General features: G+C 38.5%; 1 protein-coding gene across 1 annotated transcript; it reads right to left on the bottom strand.

Annotated features, from left to right (window-relative positions):
* Window positions 1-241: 241 nt before the first annotated feature.
* On the bottom strand, window positions 242-16,838 carry EIF2S3 (eukaryotic translation initiation factor 2 subunit gamma). Its single transcript, XM_032620483.1, has 12 exons — window positions 16,694-16,838; window positions 16,078-16,141; window positions 14,958-15,085; window positions 14,746-14,867; window positions 12,538-12,632; window positions 11,099-11,257; window positions 10,023-10,157; window positions 8,421-8,515; window positions 7,857-8,001; window positions 5,770-5,939; window positions 5,220-5,392; window positions 242-1,261 (listed from the first exon to the last, which is right to left on the bottom strand). Exons 1-12 carry the CDS (start codon window positions 16,760-16,762, stop codon window positions 1,198-1,200), a joined length of 1,419 nt encoding a protein of 472 aa, XP_032476374.1. The 5' UTR covers window positions 16,763-16,838; the 3' UTR covers window positions 242-1,197.
* Window positions 16,839-17,254: the final 416 nt, after the last annotated feature.

Genomic DNA, 17,254 nt, shown 5'->3' with positions numbered 1-17,254 from the left:
TCAAGTCCCACATTAAATGAAAATTTAAGAAAAGCAAACAAGAGTATTATCAGACTACCAAACCTTAGTAAGATTCTGTTATTTGATACTCCTACTTCTCAACTCCCTAAGTTTGTTACTTAACACAGGGGAGCTTTAAAAATTAATGCCTGGGCTCCACCCAAAGCCAATTAAAATCAGAATCTCTGTGGAGCATCTATCGTTTTTTAAGCTTCTCCAACAATTCTAATGTCAGCCAGAGTTAAGAACCACTGCTTTAACAGAATTTTATTTAACAAAAATAAACAAAAATTAAAATGCATAACACAGGAAAAGTGCAGGAACACGGAGAATAAGTTAAAAGCGAAAGGGCTCGCCCTTTGCTGTATAACATTTTTTGCCTCCTGAAAGTTCCAAAGATTACTAATATTTGAATCTACATCATAACCTTATCAGTTAAGCAGTTAAGAAAAAACATAAAATAAGGACTGGAAAAGAGCTTTGTTACTTAACTAAAATCATCTGGTGTTAACAGTACTTTCCAATGGGGGAATGCTGTAGAGCTTCGGGCATAAAGCAATGCAGAAACAATCGCAGGGCATCACAGGGAGAGGATGAGAACTTCGGGCTCTAGCTTCCTGTGTTCTAGTCCAGAAAAAGGGGAGAGAAAGGAATGTCCATGGGAACAAGCCCTCATGCCTGAAAGGACAATTTTATTTGAACCTATTAATTTGTCACTCAAAAAGATAAAAGCAACATAAAATATGGGGTAAAGGGAAGTTGGTCTTCAAGAATTTGTCTTCAAGTTTTTACTGATAACAATAATCCTTCAAGCCTGGAGCTACTCAAAGACGAATCATGAAAAATAAGAAGAAAAATTTTATTTCAAACAGATTCAGTGGTATGTGTGCTTCAGCAAAGGCTGGTTGTAGCAGTTTCCTTTCAAACCTGCACTGATGTATAAATTAGATGTTATTTGGGAATGATTAATTTCTGGTAAAATGTAGATCCAATCCAACATTATGCCAATTTTTACATTTATTGTAGACCCTATTTTAGTACTAGAGGTTAAATTTTCATCACCAAAAAATGAGAATAACCTTACAGCTACTCCTAAGGTAATGAGCTGTGAAATTAATTCCTCACTATTGCTTTGAAAATATACCCCTAGGTTGTTAAGAGAAATTCCGACTTCATCCAAATCTGTTATTTAATTCTTCAGTCATCATCTACTGTTGGCTTGATTGTCACTCCTCTTCTTATTTGACCCCAACCAATTAAACTGCAAGATGAAAATAAAAGAAATCATGAATTTTATATCCATTTCATTATCATTACCACATAATCACATAACTAGTTTTACTTGCCTATCTGCTAAGTCTAAATTTGTTTACAAAACCTGCTCCTCCAGAAAGAAAGCTCACATTATCTTCTTAGACCCAGAGAGATGGGCTCTAGCCAGAAGGAATGATGGGAAAAGCAAACAAAAAGGTGCTAGTATAAATATGCTCATCTTCACTCTTATCAAAATATACCTGCCCCTCCGAACCACAGATGAAGCAACTTCCAGTCCGCCCAAGGAACCATGCTCACACACAAACCACCTCCGCCTGATTTTTTTTTTTTTAATTTCATTCTCTTTTCCTCTTTGAAAAATGTTTTTATGTTTTGTTCTGTTTTGTTTTTTAACCATTCACAGCACTTCAACAGATCACCATGGCTTGCTTTATCATGACTTTAGCTGGTAAAGGAAATTAAGAGAAGACCTAGAGGACTAGATAATCTATAAACAGATTACTCTCAAGAGCAGAGGCATTTCTGCTCCTTCTCTCTTTCAGTGTCTGCTCTAGTCACTGGTCAGGCCAGACTGCTACCTCAACTGTAGCTTCTAGAACAGAACTTACCTAAGCATGGGTTAAAAACAACAAATCTAAAGAATATAAGGACCATTCAGATGCTTCCATTTCTTTTAACATACTTGCTAATTTTTAAGCAACGTATAAAATTTCATTTGGGTAGAATCCTCTTACAATATTAGTAGACAGGGACCTCACTGGTGGTCCAGTGGCTAAGACTCTGTGCTCCCAAAGCAGGAGGACCGGGTGCGATCCCTGGTCAGGGAACTAGATCCCACATGCCACAGCTAAAGCTCCCGCACGCAGCAACGAAGATCCTGTGTGCCACAACTAAGACCTGGCGCAGCCAAATAAATAAATAAATATAAAAAAAAAATAGTACACAGACACAAAAAGATCATTCCTTTCTTTTAAAATACACTGTAAATCAGTATGTCTATAACAGCAAATAGTATAATCACACAAGAGAGTAAAATCAAGCAGGCATAAATCACCACAAAGCAGAAATGATTTACTTAAAAGAGAACAAAAAGTTTAACTCTGTTTAAATTAGAGAGTAATAATTCATATCTTCTGAACAGTAAATGGTGAGAGACCATCCTTCCACATCCTTCCACTGTACCAGGGAAGCCTTAATAAGGGAGGTAGGTAATGAGAAAAAAACAAAGCCAAGGGTGATTTGAGTAATTATGGGGACAGTCAGGACACAGAACAGTCTAATTTAGAGGGTTTATATGAGACAAAGCAGGAGAAACTTAAAATTCGTTCAAGCAGGCTTCCAGAAAGGTCCTGAATATCAGAAAGTAGTGGGAAGCTACTAAAAATTACTGAGTACAGCATGAAAAAATGTTTTACGAAGATTAATTTTGACTGAGTACTTAAGTAACAGTGGAAGAGGCAAATTCGGAATTTTTTGCAATAACTTTTATGTGTGAAATGATGGTATGGGCTCTAATGAGGTCACACAGAATAGAAAGGAAACAGTAGGTTCAGTAACTAACCAGGAAAAGAGAAAAGAGACAGGAGTCAACAATATGTGCATGTTTCCTAGCTCTATCCACTCGAAGCGTCCGGAAGCAACAGCACCTTAGGAGCAGCAAGCACACCTAGCACCCGTATCTGCATTTCTAATACCATTTTCCACTAAGAGGAACCAGGGCCCCCTCAGGAGAAATGACCAATTCTAAACTGGAGCAGGGGAGAGGTACAAGATGATTCCAGAACATCTTGTGCCACAAAGTAAAGAACTGTCAAAAAAACAAAAACCAAAACAAACCCAATGGGGAAATATTGAGGCTTGTGCAAGTCCCAACCTGTCCATGGGGTTGCTATCTGCTTCGTAAAACAAAGCAGAGGGTTTGTCTTCTAAGAAAAGTCATCTTCTCTGAAAAAGCCTCTTATGTAGTTGGCTTTGGCATCTTCCCAAGGTAGGAGGGCAGGGACTGATTCTGGGTTTTCAGTTGAGGTAGAGAAGACAGTGGCTATTACCAGAAAGTCCAGAGCGGGATGCAACTACCTGCAGAATGCATCACTGCTAACCAAGCCTGGGTTTCATGACAGTCATAGAAATGGATTCCTTAATAAAATAATAGGTTAAAAAAAAAGAGGGGAAATGTCAAAAGGACATAGGAGTCACCTAAAGGGTCTCTACTGGACAAATCCTCGACAATTTGGGTATCAAAATAAATAAAAACAGGTTATCACCTCATACCAGTCAGAATGGGCATCATCAGAAAATCTACGAACAACAAATGCTGGAGAGGGTGTGGAGAAAAGGGAACCCTCTTGCATTGTTGGCAGGAATGTAAATTGATACAGCCACTACAGAGAACAGTATGGAGGTTCCTTAAAAAACTACAAATAGAACTACCATACGACCCAGCAATCCCACTACTGGGCATATACCTGAGAAAACCATAGTTCAAAGAGTCATGTACCACAATGTTCATTGCATCACTGTTTCCAATAGCCAGGACATGGAAGCAACCTAAGTGCCCACTGACAGACGAATGGATAAAGATGTGGTACATATATACAATGGAATATTACTCAGCCATAAAAAGGAACGAAATTGGGTCATTTGTAGAGACATGGATGGATCTGGAGACTGTCATACAGAGTGAAGTAAGTCAGAAAGAGAAAAACAAATACGTGCATTAACGCATATTCGTGGAACCTAGAAAAATGGTACAGATGAACCAGTTTGCAAGGCAGAAATAGAGACAGAGATGGAGAGAACAAACTTGGCGGGGTGGGGAGGTGGTGGTGGGATGAATTGGGAGATTGGGATTGGCATATACACACTAATATGTATAAAATGAACAACTAATAAGAACCTGCTGTATAAAAAATAAATAAAATTCAAAATAAATAAATAAGAACAGTAATGAATCATAACCTACTGAATAAAATAGGATGCCATGAGTGCGTATTATAACTAGATAAGTAAATAATGGGGCAGAAAGAATGACAAATGATAAATGAGGAGTGGTGGAGCTGGGCGATGGGGATCACCACTTTGTAAACACTATAATCAAGCTCAGTTCAGACAAAAATCATCAGTGGACGCTAAATCCAGCGGGGTGGGATTTGATGAGGAGCAGGCTATTTGCATAGAGTCGCCCCACAGAACGCTTATTTGCAAGGGTAAAAAAGAGTAACCATATAGTGGAGAAACTGGCTAACACCTTGAGTGCATGATCAAAATTAACCTCAACAAGGAGGAATCAGATATCATGTGTATCTGGCTGTGACTCCCTAAGGAGAGAATCACCACCTACACGAAAGTATTCCAACCAAGAATACGTAACCTAAACCTAACCTTAGGAAATACCAAGTGAACCCAAACTGAGGAGCAGTCTAGAAAGGAACTAGCTTGTATTCTTCAAAATTGCCGATGACAAGACAAAGAAAGGCTGAGGAAGTTCCAGATTAGAGATCAAGAGACATGAAAACTAAATGCAATGCATGATCCCAGACGGGGGACACAGAGGACATTACTGGAAGAAGTGATAAAACTGGAAAAGACTGTAGATTTCAGTATTTTAACAACGTTAAACTTGTTAAGTGGTTATATAAGAGAATATACTTGTTTTTAGGAAACATACACCAAAGTATTAAGACATCAAGGGGCAACCTATTCCTCAAATGGTTCAGAAAAAGATATGGAAGATATTAAACCTAAGTTCACTGGTTTTCGCATAGGTTGTGTCTATCACAAATCACGCCTAGAAATACAGATTTCTAAGTCAATCGAATAAACAGTTGAGACTTGAAACCACAGTATAGTAACAGTTGCGTTCAAGGTAAAGTGTGTTTGTGCATGTGTTAAGAAAACTGATTCTGTCTTTTTTATTAGACACTGACAAAGGCTAATAAACTTACCGCCAGTGTTTCTCAACTCTTCGGCTAAGTGCAATTTTTTCTCCCACTTCTGTGCACACAGGATTAGTCAAAACAATTTTGCCCAAATCAGCCTTGACTGCACTAACTCTTCCTCCTGTCGACAGGGATCCTATGTTCACCATAAGCACTTCATTCTTAGACAGCTTTTGCACCTAGGGAAATCAAGGGGGGAAAAATAAACCCCAAAATCAAGAAAATGCTTTCCAAATAACTGCTTATTTTCCTACCACCTTGCCAACAAAAGATGTCAGCAATTTTCCATCTCTGCCAACCTGATCTCAGCAACTTTTTTTAAAAAATCACATGGATAATAGGAATTATCATGTCACTGTCATACATGACATACTGTTTCCTGTTTTGTTTTACTTTGAACTGACTGCCATACAGAAGTTCTCAATTTTCAGGAAGTCAAATTTATCTACCTCTTCCTTTTTCTTAATCCCATGTTAAATGAAAAGAAATGAACCTCAAAACTGGTCTTAACTTCACTGTCACTTTTTTTGGAACAGGAATTACAGAAAGCACTTACTTTTGCTGCTTTCTTGTCTCCTTCAGTGCGTACACCTAGAAGCCGTCTAAGCAGGAAATAGGAAATTTCCAGTTCTGTGAAGATCTCAGGTAAAGCTCCAACTGCACCAAGTACCTGCCCCACCATTCTGTCAGCCCGGCACAAAGTGGGGTCAATTTTCGTTCCAACTCCTAATACAAAATAAGATATACATTTTATTGTTCAACATTTTATATCCTATAAAGCTGTTTACCCAAAAGACTTAGTCAAACAAGTACAGCATATACCTATACATTTTAATACACACTTATATTTTCATACTCATGTATTAGCTACATAGATGTGACAAAATACCTGTTTTATCTGAAGAAACAGAACTGTAAACTCATGGGTTAGTTGGGCATTTGAGAACAGAAAGATTCTCTTGATTTAAATTCTAAGCAAAGGACAAACAGAGCTAAGAGCCTAACTCAAAAAGGAGCCTGAATATCCTTAATGAAGGTTGAAAAGATACGAAATTCATAATGAGTAGTTTTCAGGATATTTGCCTGCCATTTCTCCCCTGGAAGGCTGATCAAAAAGACAGCTTAAAGACTTTATATGATTCCTGGGATCCACTTCAAAATATTTTATCTGTATGTCTTTCAAGGAGAAGAGGGAAGAAGATACAAAGATGAGGCAAGAATAGTAAAGTAGGGCTTCCCTGGTGGCGCAGTGGTTGAGAGTCCGCCTACCAATGCAGGGGACATGGGTTCGTGCCCTGGTCCGGGAGGATCCCACATGCCGCGGAGCGGCTGGGCCCGTGAGCCATGGCCACTGAACCTGCATGTCCGAGCCTGTGCTCCGCAGCGGGAGAGGCCACAGCAGTGAGAGGCCCGCGTACCGCAAAAAAAAAAAAAAGAAGAGTAAAGTATTGGGAATTCCTGGCGGTCCAGTGGTTAGGAGTTGGTGCTCTCACTGCCATGGGCCCAGGTTCCAGGGAACTAATATCCCACAAACCGCGTAGCGTGGCCAAAGTAAAAAAAAAAAAAGAGTGGTAAAGTATTAACTGTTGAACCTGGGTGGTGGCTACATGACCACATATTACACTACGTTACACTATTCTCTCTACTTTTATGTTTGAAAAGTTCTGTAAGTTAAATTTTAGAAGTCTCCAGAGTTTCCTTGTTTACAAAACAAACAATAAGGATAAAATTATACATGGTAAACTCCTAATTACAAGATACAATAGAAAAACGAATTATATAGCCAAACACCAGAGAACAAAAAGACAAACTCCTTCACCAAATGTTTTCTTCTTTAATCCAAAAGTTATAATACCTCTAATTCTCACTGTATCTTGCCTTTTTCTGGGTATCTGGTAATACACTATTGTATGAGATGAGAAGATCCATAAATTATCTCAGTAATTCCAACATAATGGAAGTTATCTTCTTTAATTCCCACCTCAGTGTAACTATGATCTGACATGATCCAGCTGACACTTGTGGGTAACTCTCCATTTGCAAAACATACATTAAAAAAAACAAAAACAAAAAACCACCACCACTCTACTCCCAAAACCATGTAGACTAAAAAGAAAAGTATAGTTAGGTATTTTAAATGATAGGACATAAAACTTACTTTGTTACTGCTAAAAAGGAGCTACTTTGAAAACTAAACCAAGGGCTTCCCTGGTGGCGCAGTGGTTGAGAGTCCGCCTGCCGATGTGGGGGACACGGGTTCATGCCCCGGTCCGGGGAAGATCCCACATGCTGCGGAGCGGCTGGGCCCGTGAGCCATGGCCGCTGAGCCTGCGCGTCCAGAGCCTGTGCTCCGCAACGGGAGAGGCCACAACAGTGAGAAGCCCGTGTACGGAAAAAACAAACAAAAAACGAAAAGACAAAACTAAACCAAAATTCTCTTTTATGTTTAAAATTAATTTTTACAAACACATGAAACCATCTTATGACCTAAAATCAACAGCCTAACCACATATGTTCCTCTACCCCATTCAATTATTAAACATCAAATTAAAAATCTATATCTGTATGAGTAATATGTTTCTCATGAAAAGTACCATGAATATCCACAAATTAAAAACGTAGGGATGAGAGAAAAATCTTTACCAATAAGACCTCCTGGAGCAGCATACTGAAGATCATTATGCTCTGCGAAAAGTGATACAATTTTGGAAAAGATGGGTTTACACATGAGCTTTCCTTCACTGTCTTTGGAAACAATACCAGGTCTGACTTCTATCTCCTGGCCCACCTGTAAAAATATAAATTAGTGATTAGAATTTGTGGGACAACATGATTTCCATTACATACAAAAAGTCCTAACAGGAAGACCACAAAACTGAAAAGCAATCCTTTCTCTATTTCAAAGATCACTATTTAAAAAAAAAGATATGGGAGAGATCTTCAAAACCAGAACCATCCAAATGTTTCAAACTACCTACCACACAGGCCTATCACCATATAAAGTGTGCTCCATATTCATAGAAGCCTATAAAGTTAGAGGTCAAACACACTCAAAAGATATAATAGTAAACAAAGAAGTCTATATCAAGTACTAGACACCATGAAGAAAAAAATTATTTTTCGATTTGGAGTGTTCATGCTATTTTCCTAATTAAGACAAGAGAAAAACAAACAAAATAAAAACACAACAACCAAAACCTAGTTTACCTTTAATACTCCTTTTAGAATACTACCACCAGCTACACCCCCCTTAAGGTCATCAACTTCACAGCCAGGTTTGTTGACATCAAAGGATCTAATAACTAAAAAAAACAAAACAAATTAAAGCCAATTCTATTCACATTAACTTCAGAAAAATTTGATTAAGTTAACTTCTCTAAAATAGTAGACACATAAGATTTATACAAGGGGGACTTTGTGACAAAACCTAATATTATTCCAACTAAGTATACTGCAACCTTAATTACGATGGAAAAAGTGGAAATAACTTAAAAGTTCATTGATAGGACGCATATTATGGTATACCCATAGTATGGAGTATCACGCAGCTATTAAAAAAGAACGTTAGAGCACATGTAATGATGTGGAAGGATAACCTTCATATATTTTTAAGGAAAAAAGAAAAAACTAGTTATGCATAGTATGATCCCACTTCCACAAACAAAAACTAAAACAAGAAATGTGTATATGTTTATACATGATGATATGAACAAAGAGAAAGGTGCGGGAATAGTACACACCAACTGTTAACTTTGGTTACTTCAGGGCTAAGGGGCGAGGCAGGGAGACTGTAGACCTTTTTCTTCATATACCTCTATATTATATGATTTCTGCATTAAAAATGTAGTTTTAAAACTTCAAAACAACCCTAGGATTGGACTTCCCTGGTGGCGCAGTGGTTAAGAATCCACCTGCCAATGCAGGGGACAAGGGTTCAATCCCTGGTCCGGGAAGATCCCACATGCCACAGAGCAACTAAGCCCGTGTGTCACAACTACTGAGCCTGCACTCTAGAGCCCACGAGCCACAACTACTGAGCCCACGAGCCACAACTACTGAGCCGGCGCGCCTAGAGCCCATGCTCTGCAATGAGAAGCCTGTGCACCACAACAAAGAGTAGCCCCGGCTCGCCGCAACTAGAGAAAGCCCACACACAGCAACAAAGACCCAACACAGCCAAAAGATTAATTAATTAATTAATTAATTAAAAACAAAAAACAAAAAACCACACAACCCTAGAACTATGTGACCTGGACTTCGGTCCTGAGAGCAGTGATCATTAACAAGGGGTACACATCACAATCACCCAAGAGAACCCTTCCCACAACACACAGAGGGGGGGCCTGGATGAAGGGAGGGGTTCAAATGTCTGTTTTGAAAAGGCTCCTATATCTATGTAGAAATCACGAGTTTAGATGATCAAATTATACCAATATTGGTACTATGCACTTAAATAAGTTGAAAGAGATGAAAATCTTCATTAATGGTACAATGAAATAATTTGTATGGAAATTCTAATATCCTGCTCCTGACTAAAACATAATTCCATACAGAATAATGCATTACTCCATCTCAATCACATAACATATCACATACCAAGCACAAAAAAACTAAAGGTTCCTTCTGTATTCGAAACTTTCTCTCATCAGTAATGCAATCTAGTACTGCTAATACAATCTCAGAATTACTGAGTTCAAAAAAAATTTTATGGAGATTGTAATTTATTATCACCTCTGCAGAAATCATTGCTGATTCCATTAAAGAGGAATCACCAATGTGGAAAAGATCAGACAAAATCCTATCACTTACCAATAAGTCGGGGTTCTGAAGTAAAGTCTCTTGGGGGTACTGGAATTTTCTTTACTATGTACTCACAGACAACTTCAATATTGTACTTTAGCTGAGCAGAAATTGGAATAATAGGAGCTCCTTCTGCTACTGTACCTATAAGACAAAATTCAGAAAGATCAAAATTCTTCAGTTTTACAGAACTTGTTCTTTACATATTATAGGAAACAGTTAAGATTACTAAAATAGATGCCTAAACATCCCCAAATACCAGCAACAGGTAGAAAATGATAATTCTTTTTAGAAAAGTGTCAGTATTCTGTTTGTTTTTGCTCCTGAAAATGAATACTATTGCATTTAAGGGAAAAAAAAGTCAAAATATATTAATAGATATATTTAATACACCAAAATGATAAAACTGCTCAAAAGAAGAAAATACTAACACTCCTGGGAAAGAGCACTTTACTAGTTGAAAGATTTCTGATAACATGTAATTAACTTCCCAATAAATGTCAAGATAAAATTATAGACTCTGCTAATCAAAGACCGATGGCATATATAGTATTTGCTCCTTATTAATTAAGTGTCAAACAGGCTGGTGAAAGAAACGGACCAAACACAATGAGGTTTTAATCAAAATGATTCATTCTTTTTTGTTATGAGAGAACTGGGTGCATAGGAAATCAACCTTTCTAGCAAGAAAACAAGGCTAAGAGAGGATCAAATGTCAATAATAAGATGTCTTCCCTGAAATGAAAAACACTGCTGTTAGAGGAAAGGAACACTAAAAGATAAAATAAATCATTGTCAGTTTCAATTCTAAAAGTAGCTACTCAGTAAGAACAGTGTAAGACTGAAGTTTTTTTTTATGGATTTTTTTTTAAATTAATTAATTAATTATTTTGGCCATGTCGCGTTGCTTGCGGGATCTTAGTTCCCCGACCAGGGATTGAACCCACTCCCTCGGCAGTGAAAGTGCAGAATCCTAACCACTGGACCGCCAGGGAATTCCGAAGACTTAAGGTTTTTTTTTTAAATGCTTTTGTTTATTTTACTATCACTGAGGAGGATTTTTATTAGATATTATGGCTTCTTACCTTGTACAAATGCAAGGATCTGTTCATACTGTTCTTTAGCCTGGCTTTCTTTTACCAAATCAATTTTATTTTGTAGAATCAAAATATGCTTCAGTTTCATGATTTCTATAGCAGCCAGGTGTTCAGAAGTCTGGGGCTGAGGACAAGACTCATTACCAGCTAAATGATAAAGAATAAAAAAGATGCATGAGAATTAGCTAGAAATATGTCAGAATAGGCAAATCCATAAGAGACAGAAGGCAGGTTAGTGGTTGCCAGGGACTGAGGGAAAGGGGGATCAGAGTGATTGCTTAATGGGTACCGGGTTTCCTTTTGGGGTGATGAAAATGTTCCAGAACTAGACAGTGCTGACACTTGTAGAACACTGTGAATGTACTTAGTATCACTGAATTGTATACTTTAAATGGCTAAAATGCTAAATTTTGTGTTATGTGTATTGTACTACCAAAAAAACACTAGCTGACATCTAAAAAAGGAAACGCTTGAATGCCCTAGCCCTACTCAAGGCAAAAGTCCTGGATCGTTGCCAAGCATCCACCTTTGCCCCTGCTTCATCCACTGTGTCTGGATTCACTGGAGCCTCCTGATCATTTGGCTCTCTTCCCTGGTCCTAAGCCAAAAGCTTGGACTCAACAAGTTTGACGTCTCAGGGTCTGCCCTTAGCTTTTGCTCAGGCATAAGGAAGAGCCCTCTGGCTCTGTCTAGTCTTAGAGACGTTCTGGCCCAGTCAAGCTCCTGAGAGGCAGAGAGTAATTAAGGGAAGACACTTAACACAGTCCATGAATTTCAGCTACTATCAGAGGCTACTCCCTAACAAACCGAGGGAAGAACACTAAAAACAACCACTGGTATTATAAAGAAATAGGTATGTTTTTTGGGCATCTTAATGACCATCCTAAGTGATGATGTTCAGGTGTCCTGTACTGTATCCACTCGGCATACTTTAAAAAAGTATATCCCATAGCAACAAAATCTCTTAACAGCTCACATAAGGAAGGTGGCACAACACCAGCCTTGAAAACCCCAATTCATCTAGACTTCAGCACTTATTATGAATGAGATTTGCATCTAAACAAAACCATTATACACCAGTGTTGCAGTAGACAACTCAAAGATGCACACAAAAAAATACATGCACTTTTACATGTAAATATAAAACTAATAAATCATTTCATGTGATCTAAGGGGAGAAAATGCACTATTGATTTTTTCAAATATATACTACCAAAAGAATTCTCACAAGACATCTGCCCTAGGTCTATCTTTAGTATTTTGTGATAGCTGGTAGACAAGGATATCATCCTGGTTGACATGTTAGTTCCCATTTCCGTCACCTTTAGGTACTGGATGTGGCCCTTAAAGGCCTTAGTTTCCCTTTAAATAGTCCATCTTGGATTTGCTCCACAATGATTTGTCCAAACCAGTTCTGACGTATTTACCTATCAACAGAAGAGCTGCATCCATCACTGCGGCACCATTCAGCATAGTAGCCATCAAAATATCGTGGCCAGGACAGTCAACAAAGGAAACATGTCTAACAATTAAAAAACAGCAATCAGTCCTAAGATCAATCAATACTTCAACATTCAAGTTACAGATTTCCTAAAATTAAATCCCTTTATATATAGAATATGAATATTACATATAAATATGAAATAAGAATATGGAAATAATTTTTATTTCTGTAAAGTCAAGTGGTTACAGGACTTGGTGTTTCTAGACCTCAGAAATAAGATTACCTACTGGCTCAATTATACTTCAGAAACAAACAAACAAAAAAACTCATAGAAAAAGAGATCAGATTTGTGATTACCAGATCTGTGGTTACCAGAGGTGGGGGATGGAGGAAGGGGGAATCGAATGAAAGCAGTCAAAAGGTACACACTTTCAGTTATAAGATAAATAAGTACTAGAAATATGACATACAATATGATATAGTTAACACCACTGTTTGTTATACATGAAAGTTGTTAACAGAATAAATCTTAAGAGTTCTCATAAGAAAAAAAATTTTTTTCTACTCATTAAGTTTATATGATGATGGATGTTCACTAAACTTATTGTGATCATCATTTCACAATGTATGTAAGTCAAATCATTATGCTGTACACCTTAAGCTTATACAGTTCTGTATGTCAATTATATCTCAATAAAACTGGAGGGAAAAAAATATGAAAAGAACAACAACAAAAATTACCTACTGGATGAGAGTAAAATCACTGCAGATCATTACAAAGCAAATGAAATTAGCTATGTGTAGAAATAACTGGATACAAAAACTCCCAAATCCAATTAAAGTGAATATGGTATAAAATATATACTGGGAATGTCATTGATTTGAAAGCTCAACCAGTGTTAACAGAATGGGCAGTGCCATCTGAAAAAATTTGCCAAAAACTTCTCTAGCATCTTGAAAAGCTGGAATTGCCCATCTGAAGTGCAGATGGCAGCACCATTTAAACAAAATTATGCTACTCATTCGGAATCATTATTTTTAATAATTGTATGCTCACACTCACGATCTAAAATAGGGGCAGCAGACTGGCCCACTGCCATAACCACTCATGCACATCATGTCTGCTTTCACAACACAATAGCAGAAATGAGTAGTTGCAAAGAGAATCTATGGTCTGCAAAGCTGAAAATATTTACTATTGGGCCCTTTGCAGGAAAAGTTTGCTGATATCTGATAAGGGCCACAAGTAGGGTGAGGCAAGTGAGCCACTCGCCCTAGGTGCAAAATTTAAGGGGGTGCCCCAAAAAACCCAGTAATCAATACAAACAATATTTAAACTTAATATTAAAAAAAATCAAATTCATGCAAAAAATCCATGATGAACAAAATATCAAAAATTTAAATGAAAACAGGATCAGCAACAATGCCACGCCAAAAGCAAATCAACCAAAAAACCCCAAGTGATAATGAAAAGGAAAACACTAGTAGTTTGAGCTGTCAAGGAACTAAGATCCCACAAGCTGCACAGTGGGGCCAAAAAAAAAATTTTTTTAATTTAAAAATAAATAAATAAATAATACTATTTATCTTGATTACCGAGGCTCTTTTTCTTTTCTTTTCTTTTCTTTTTAAAGCTTCTCCCTCCCCTTAAACTTTGGGCTTCATTCGCCTCTCCCTAGTCCCAGCTCTGCCCCAATCTACAATTTCTTTGTGGAATATCCCCAACCCCCATAAACATCGCTGGGTGGATGACAGTATCCTCTAATAAAGAATAAGTATACACAATCATATTCAGAAAACAGATGGGTAACAAGCCCGTGTATTTAAAAAACGTGATTAAGAATGGCTTTGTTCTCCTCTAAGAAACAGAAACAACACTGTTTAAGAGAAATTTATGAGGCCTGGCAAAAAGAATCCCTTAAATCCAATGAGCCGTGTTTCCCTCCATTTCATTCTGCTTATGTGATACTTTTCCTTTGGAGAACTTACATGTACATCTCTTAATGTAAGTTTAAATACTTGACTTTTCAAATTATTGTCATTATGGACAAGAAAAACAAAATAATGCAAAAATAAAGCCATTCAACAATTAGGTTCACTGTTTAAAGTCTCAGTTAAATATTTCAAAAAGCACAAATCACACAACAACAAAATATGAAGTGTAAAGTGTTTTTAGCAGAAAAGAGGTCACCTGACTAATTTGAAGTTCCCTTTGGTCCCTGGAATATCTGTAGGAAACTCATCGGGTGTACTACTTCCACAGGATCTATAACATTCTGGCCGAGGACAACTTGGGTCGTCAAGTTTATAAATCTAAAAGTTCCAATGAAAAAAAGACTTGGATTTGTTATCTGCACGTTCAACAATTAAAGTTAGTTTCTAATTTCACTGTACACAGCTCACCTTAGCATTAGCATAGCCAAGTTTGATTGTAATATTTCTTTCTAGTTCATTTTTGAACCTGACAGTGTGAACTCCAGAAATAGCTTTTACAACCGTAGACTTCCCATGAGCTACATGACCAATTGTACCTATAGACAAAGTACAAAAAATTAATTCATGTGCATTCAGTTACACAACATATTTTTCAGTTTTAGAGTAGAAAACCCAAAGCCATAACTCACTGTAAACATCAAAGGAAAACTGATAGTGACTTCAATTTCTCCTCCTACACATCCTTGATTACAAAAAACTTACTCTGATACAGGACTGAGGAGAACTTTCCATGTAACCGACAACCTTGTTTTAAACCATACTCAGCATAATAAAAGCTATCCATCTTATATTTTTACTCACAGAAAAGAATGCCTTCATTTAAAATAAACACTTGGTAAAAAGTACATGAAATCTTGTATATCAAGAAACTTTCCAGCATTTTCAGAGTGAAGTAAATAGGTATGAGGAGCCCTCACACAACAAAAAGGAATCCATGAAAACAAAGAAAACAACTCAGGTATCATTACGGTAATGCTGTCAAGGGTAGCACATATCTTATAAGTTTTTTTTTTTAATCTTATAAGTTTTTAACAGCCTCATAGTAGAGCCTTACTTTTAACTAGGCTTTACTGTGTTGTTTGTGCAGACTCTCAAATACCCCAAATTTACAATCAGTCAACATAACTTCTTCTCTAAAGTTCTATGTGCCAATTAAGAAAAAAATTATCTAGTTAATAACAGCTTATATATCAAACAAAACTTCCGCAAACTCTGCCCTTGCAATAACCCTGTGTGGCAAGTACAGTCGCGTTTCCCTCTTTTCTCTAAAATGCTACATGACTATAATCACCTTATGCTATTAAACTTTTCTTATATATTTATCGCTTCTTCTCACCTAGTCTGTAAGCGAGGCACGCGCAACATGGGCTTCCCAAAAATATCTAGCAGGTGCTTGGCTCGCAAGAGCTGAACATCTATTTATTGAATATCTGAATCTTCATGTAATCAGGTAATCACACAAAGGGAGAGGTTAAAATTAGTGGCCGGAGATCAATTAAGTCAGGTCTCCAAGTTATTCTTATCTTACCTATATTAATTGTGGCCTGTCTGCTGATAACTTCATGTGAAAGTGGCGTCAACTTGGTAACATCCTGCAATCGAACATTTTTATTTTAAATCGCTGTACATAAGACAAATCCCAACTTTGACTTTACATTTGCTACCTACAGCTCTCTACCATTTGAATAGCCCTCTTCTACTTCTAAAGCGCTTTTTCTGTACAAGCAACCTTGCACTCTGATGACTGGGAAGCCCTAAAAGTCCTTCATTGTTACACACTGCCTATGGGGGATGTGGAAGCTTGAGGTCCCCCAACCTTGAGAGCATTAGCACTAAGGACAGTGTAGATACTCCCTTCCCAGACCTTCCGAACTAAAAAGCCTCAATGACACTTAACACTGTGACTTTCCAGCCGAATGATTCGGGAGGCTCGGGGTCTCACAACCGCATAGCCTCATTCCCAGCTCGCATACTAGCAGAGAAGCATGGGGCGGCGCGAACACGACTCAGGGCGCCGGGCTCCGGGTCTCCCTCCTAACCCATGCTCCCGACAGCCCGGCACTGCCTCGTCTCAAAGCCTCCCGGAAGGCCCGGTCATCCCCACTCCTGAGCTCCTTCAGCATCCTGCCAGAGCAATGACTTACCAAAGTGTTGAGATCTTGCCGAGACAGATGCGGCTGCCCTAAAGTCACACCAGCCTCGCCCCCCGCCATCTTGCCCGGAGAGGAAGGAAGCCGTCCGGGTGGCTGCCTGACTGTTCGCAAGCCCCCTGGTGCAGGGCGGGGCAGCGGAGGCGGGAGGGCCGACTAGGGCCCAGGCCTGGGAGAGGAGGATGGCCGGTGCAGCGGAGGCCTCACTGCTTGGACTTTTTTCTCCATGGATTTGTACAGTGCCTGCCGGCACGCTGACTAAAAAACACAAGGCCAGTTTCAGGATCTATTCGCAACAGACCTGTTGCATATTTGTGCAGGCAACGATGAGGGCAGCCCTAAAAAAGGCCCCTTGCTAGGGAGGCGACGCAACCGACGCGCGCGCTGGGGAGGGTGCAGCCATTTCCGCTTCCCGTGGGGCGGGCCGAAAGAATTTCCCGAAACCCGGGATTCTTATCTGGGGTGTGAAGATGGACGCTGGGAATGTCGTTCTTTACCGATTTCTGTAATTTAGTAAGGCGAGATCAGCTCCGGGTCCGGCCGGGGCCCTTGGCC

The sequence above is a fragment of the Phocoena sinus genome, chromosome X (genome assembly GCF_008692025.1).
Source record: "Phocoena sinus isolate mPhoSin1 chromosome X, mPhoSin1.pri, whole genome shotgun sequence".
Taxonomy (NCBI): Eukaryota; Metazoa; Chordata; class Mammalia; order Artiodactyla; family Phocoenidae; genus Phocoena; species Phocoena sinus.
This window is presented reverse-complemented; position numbering and strand designations above follow the sequence as displayed.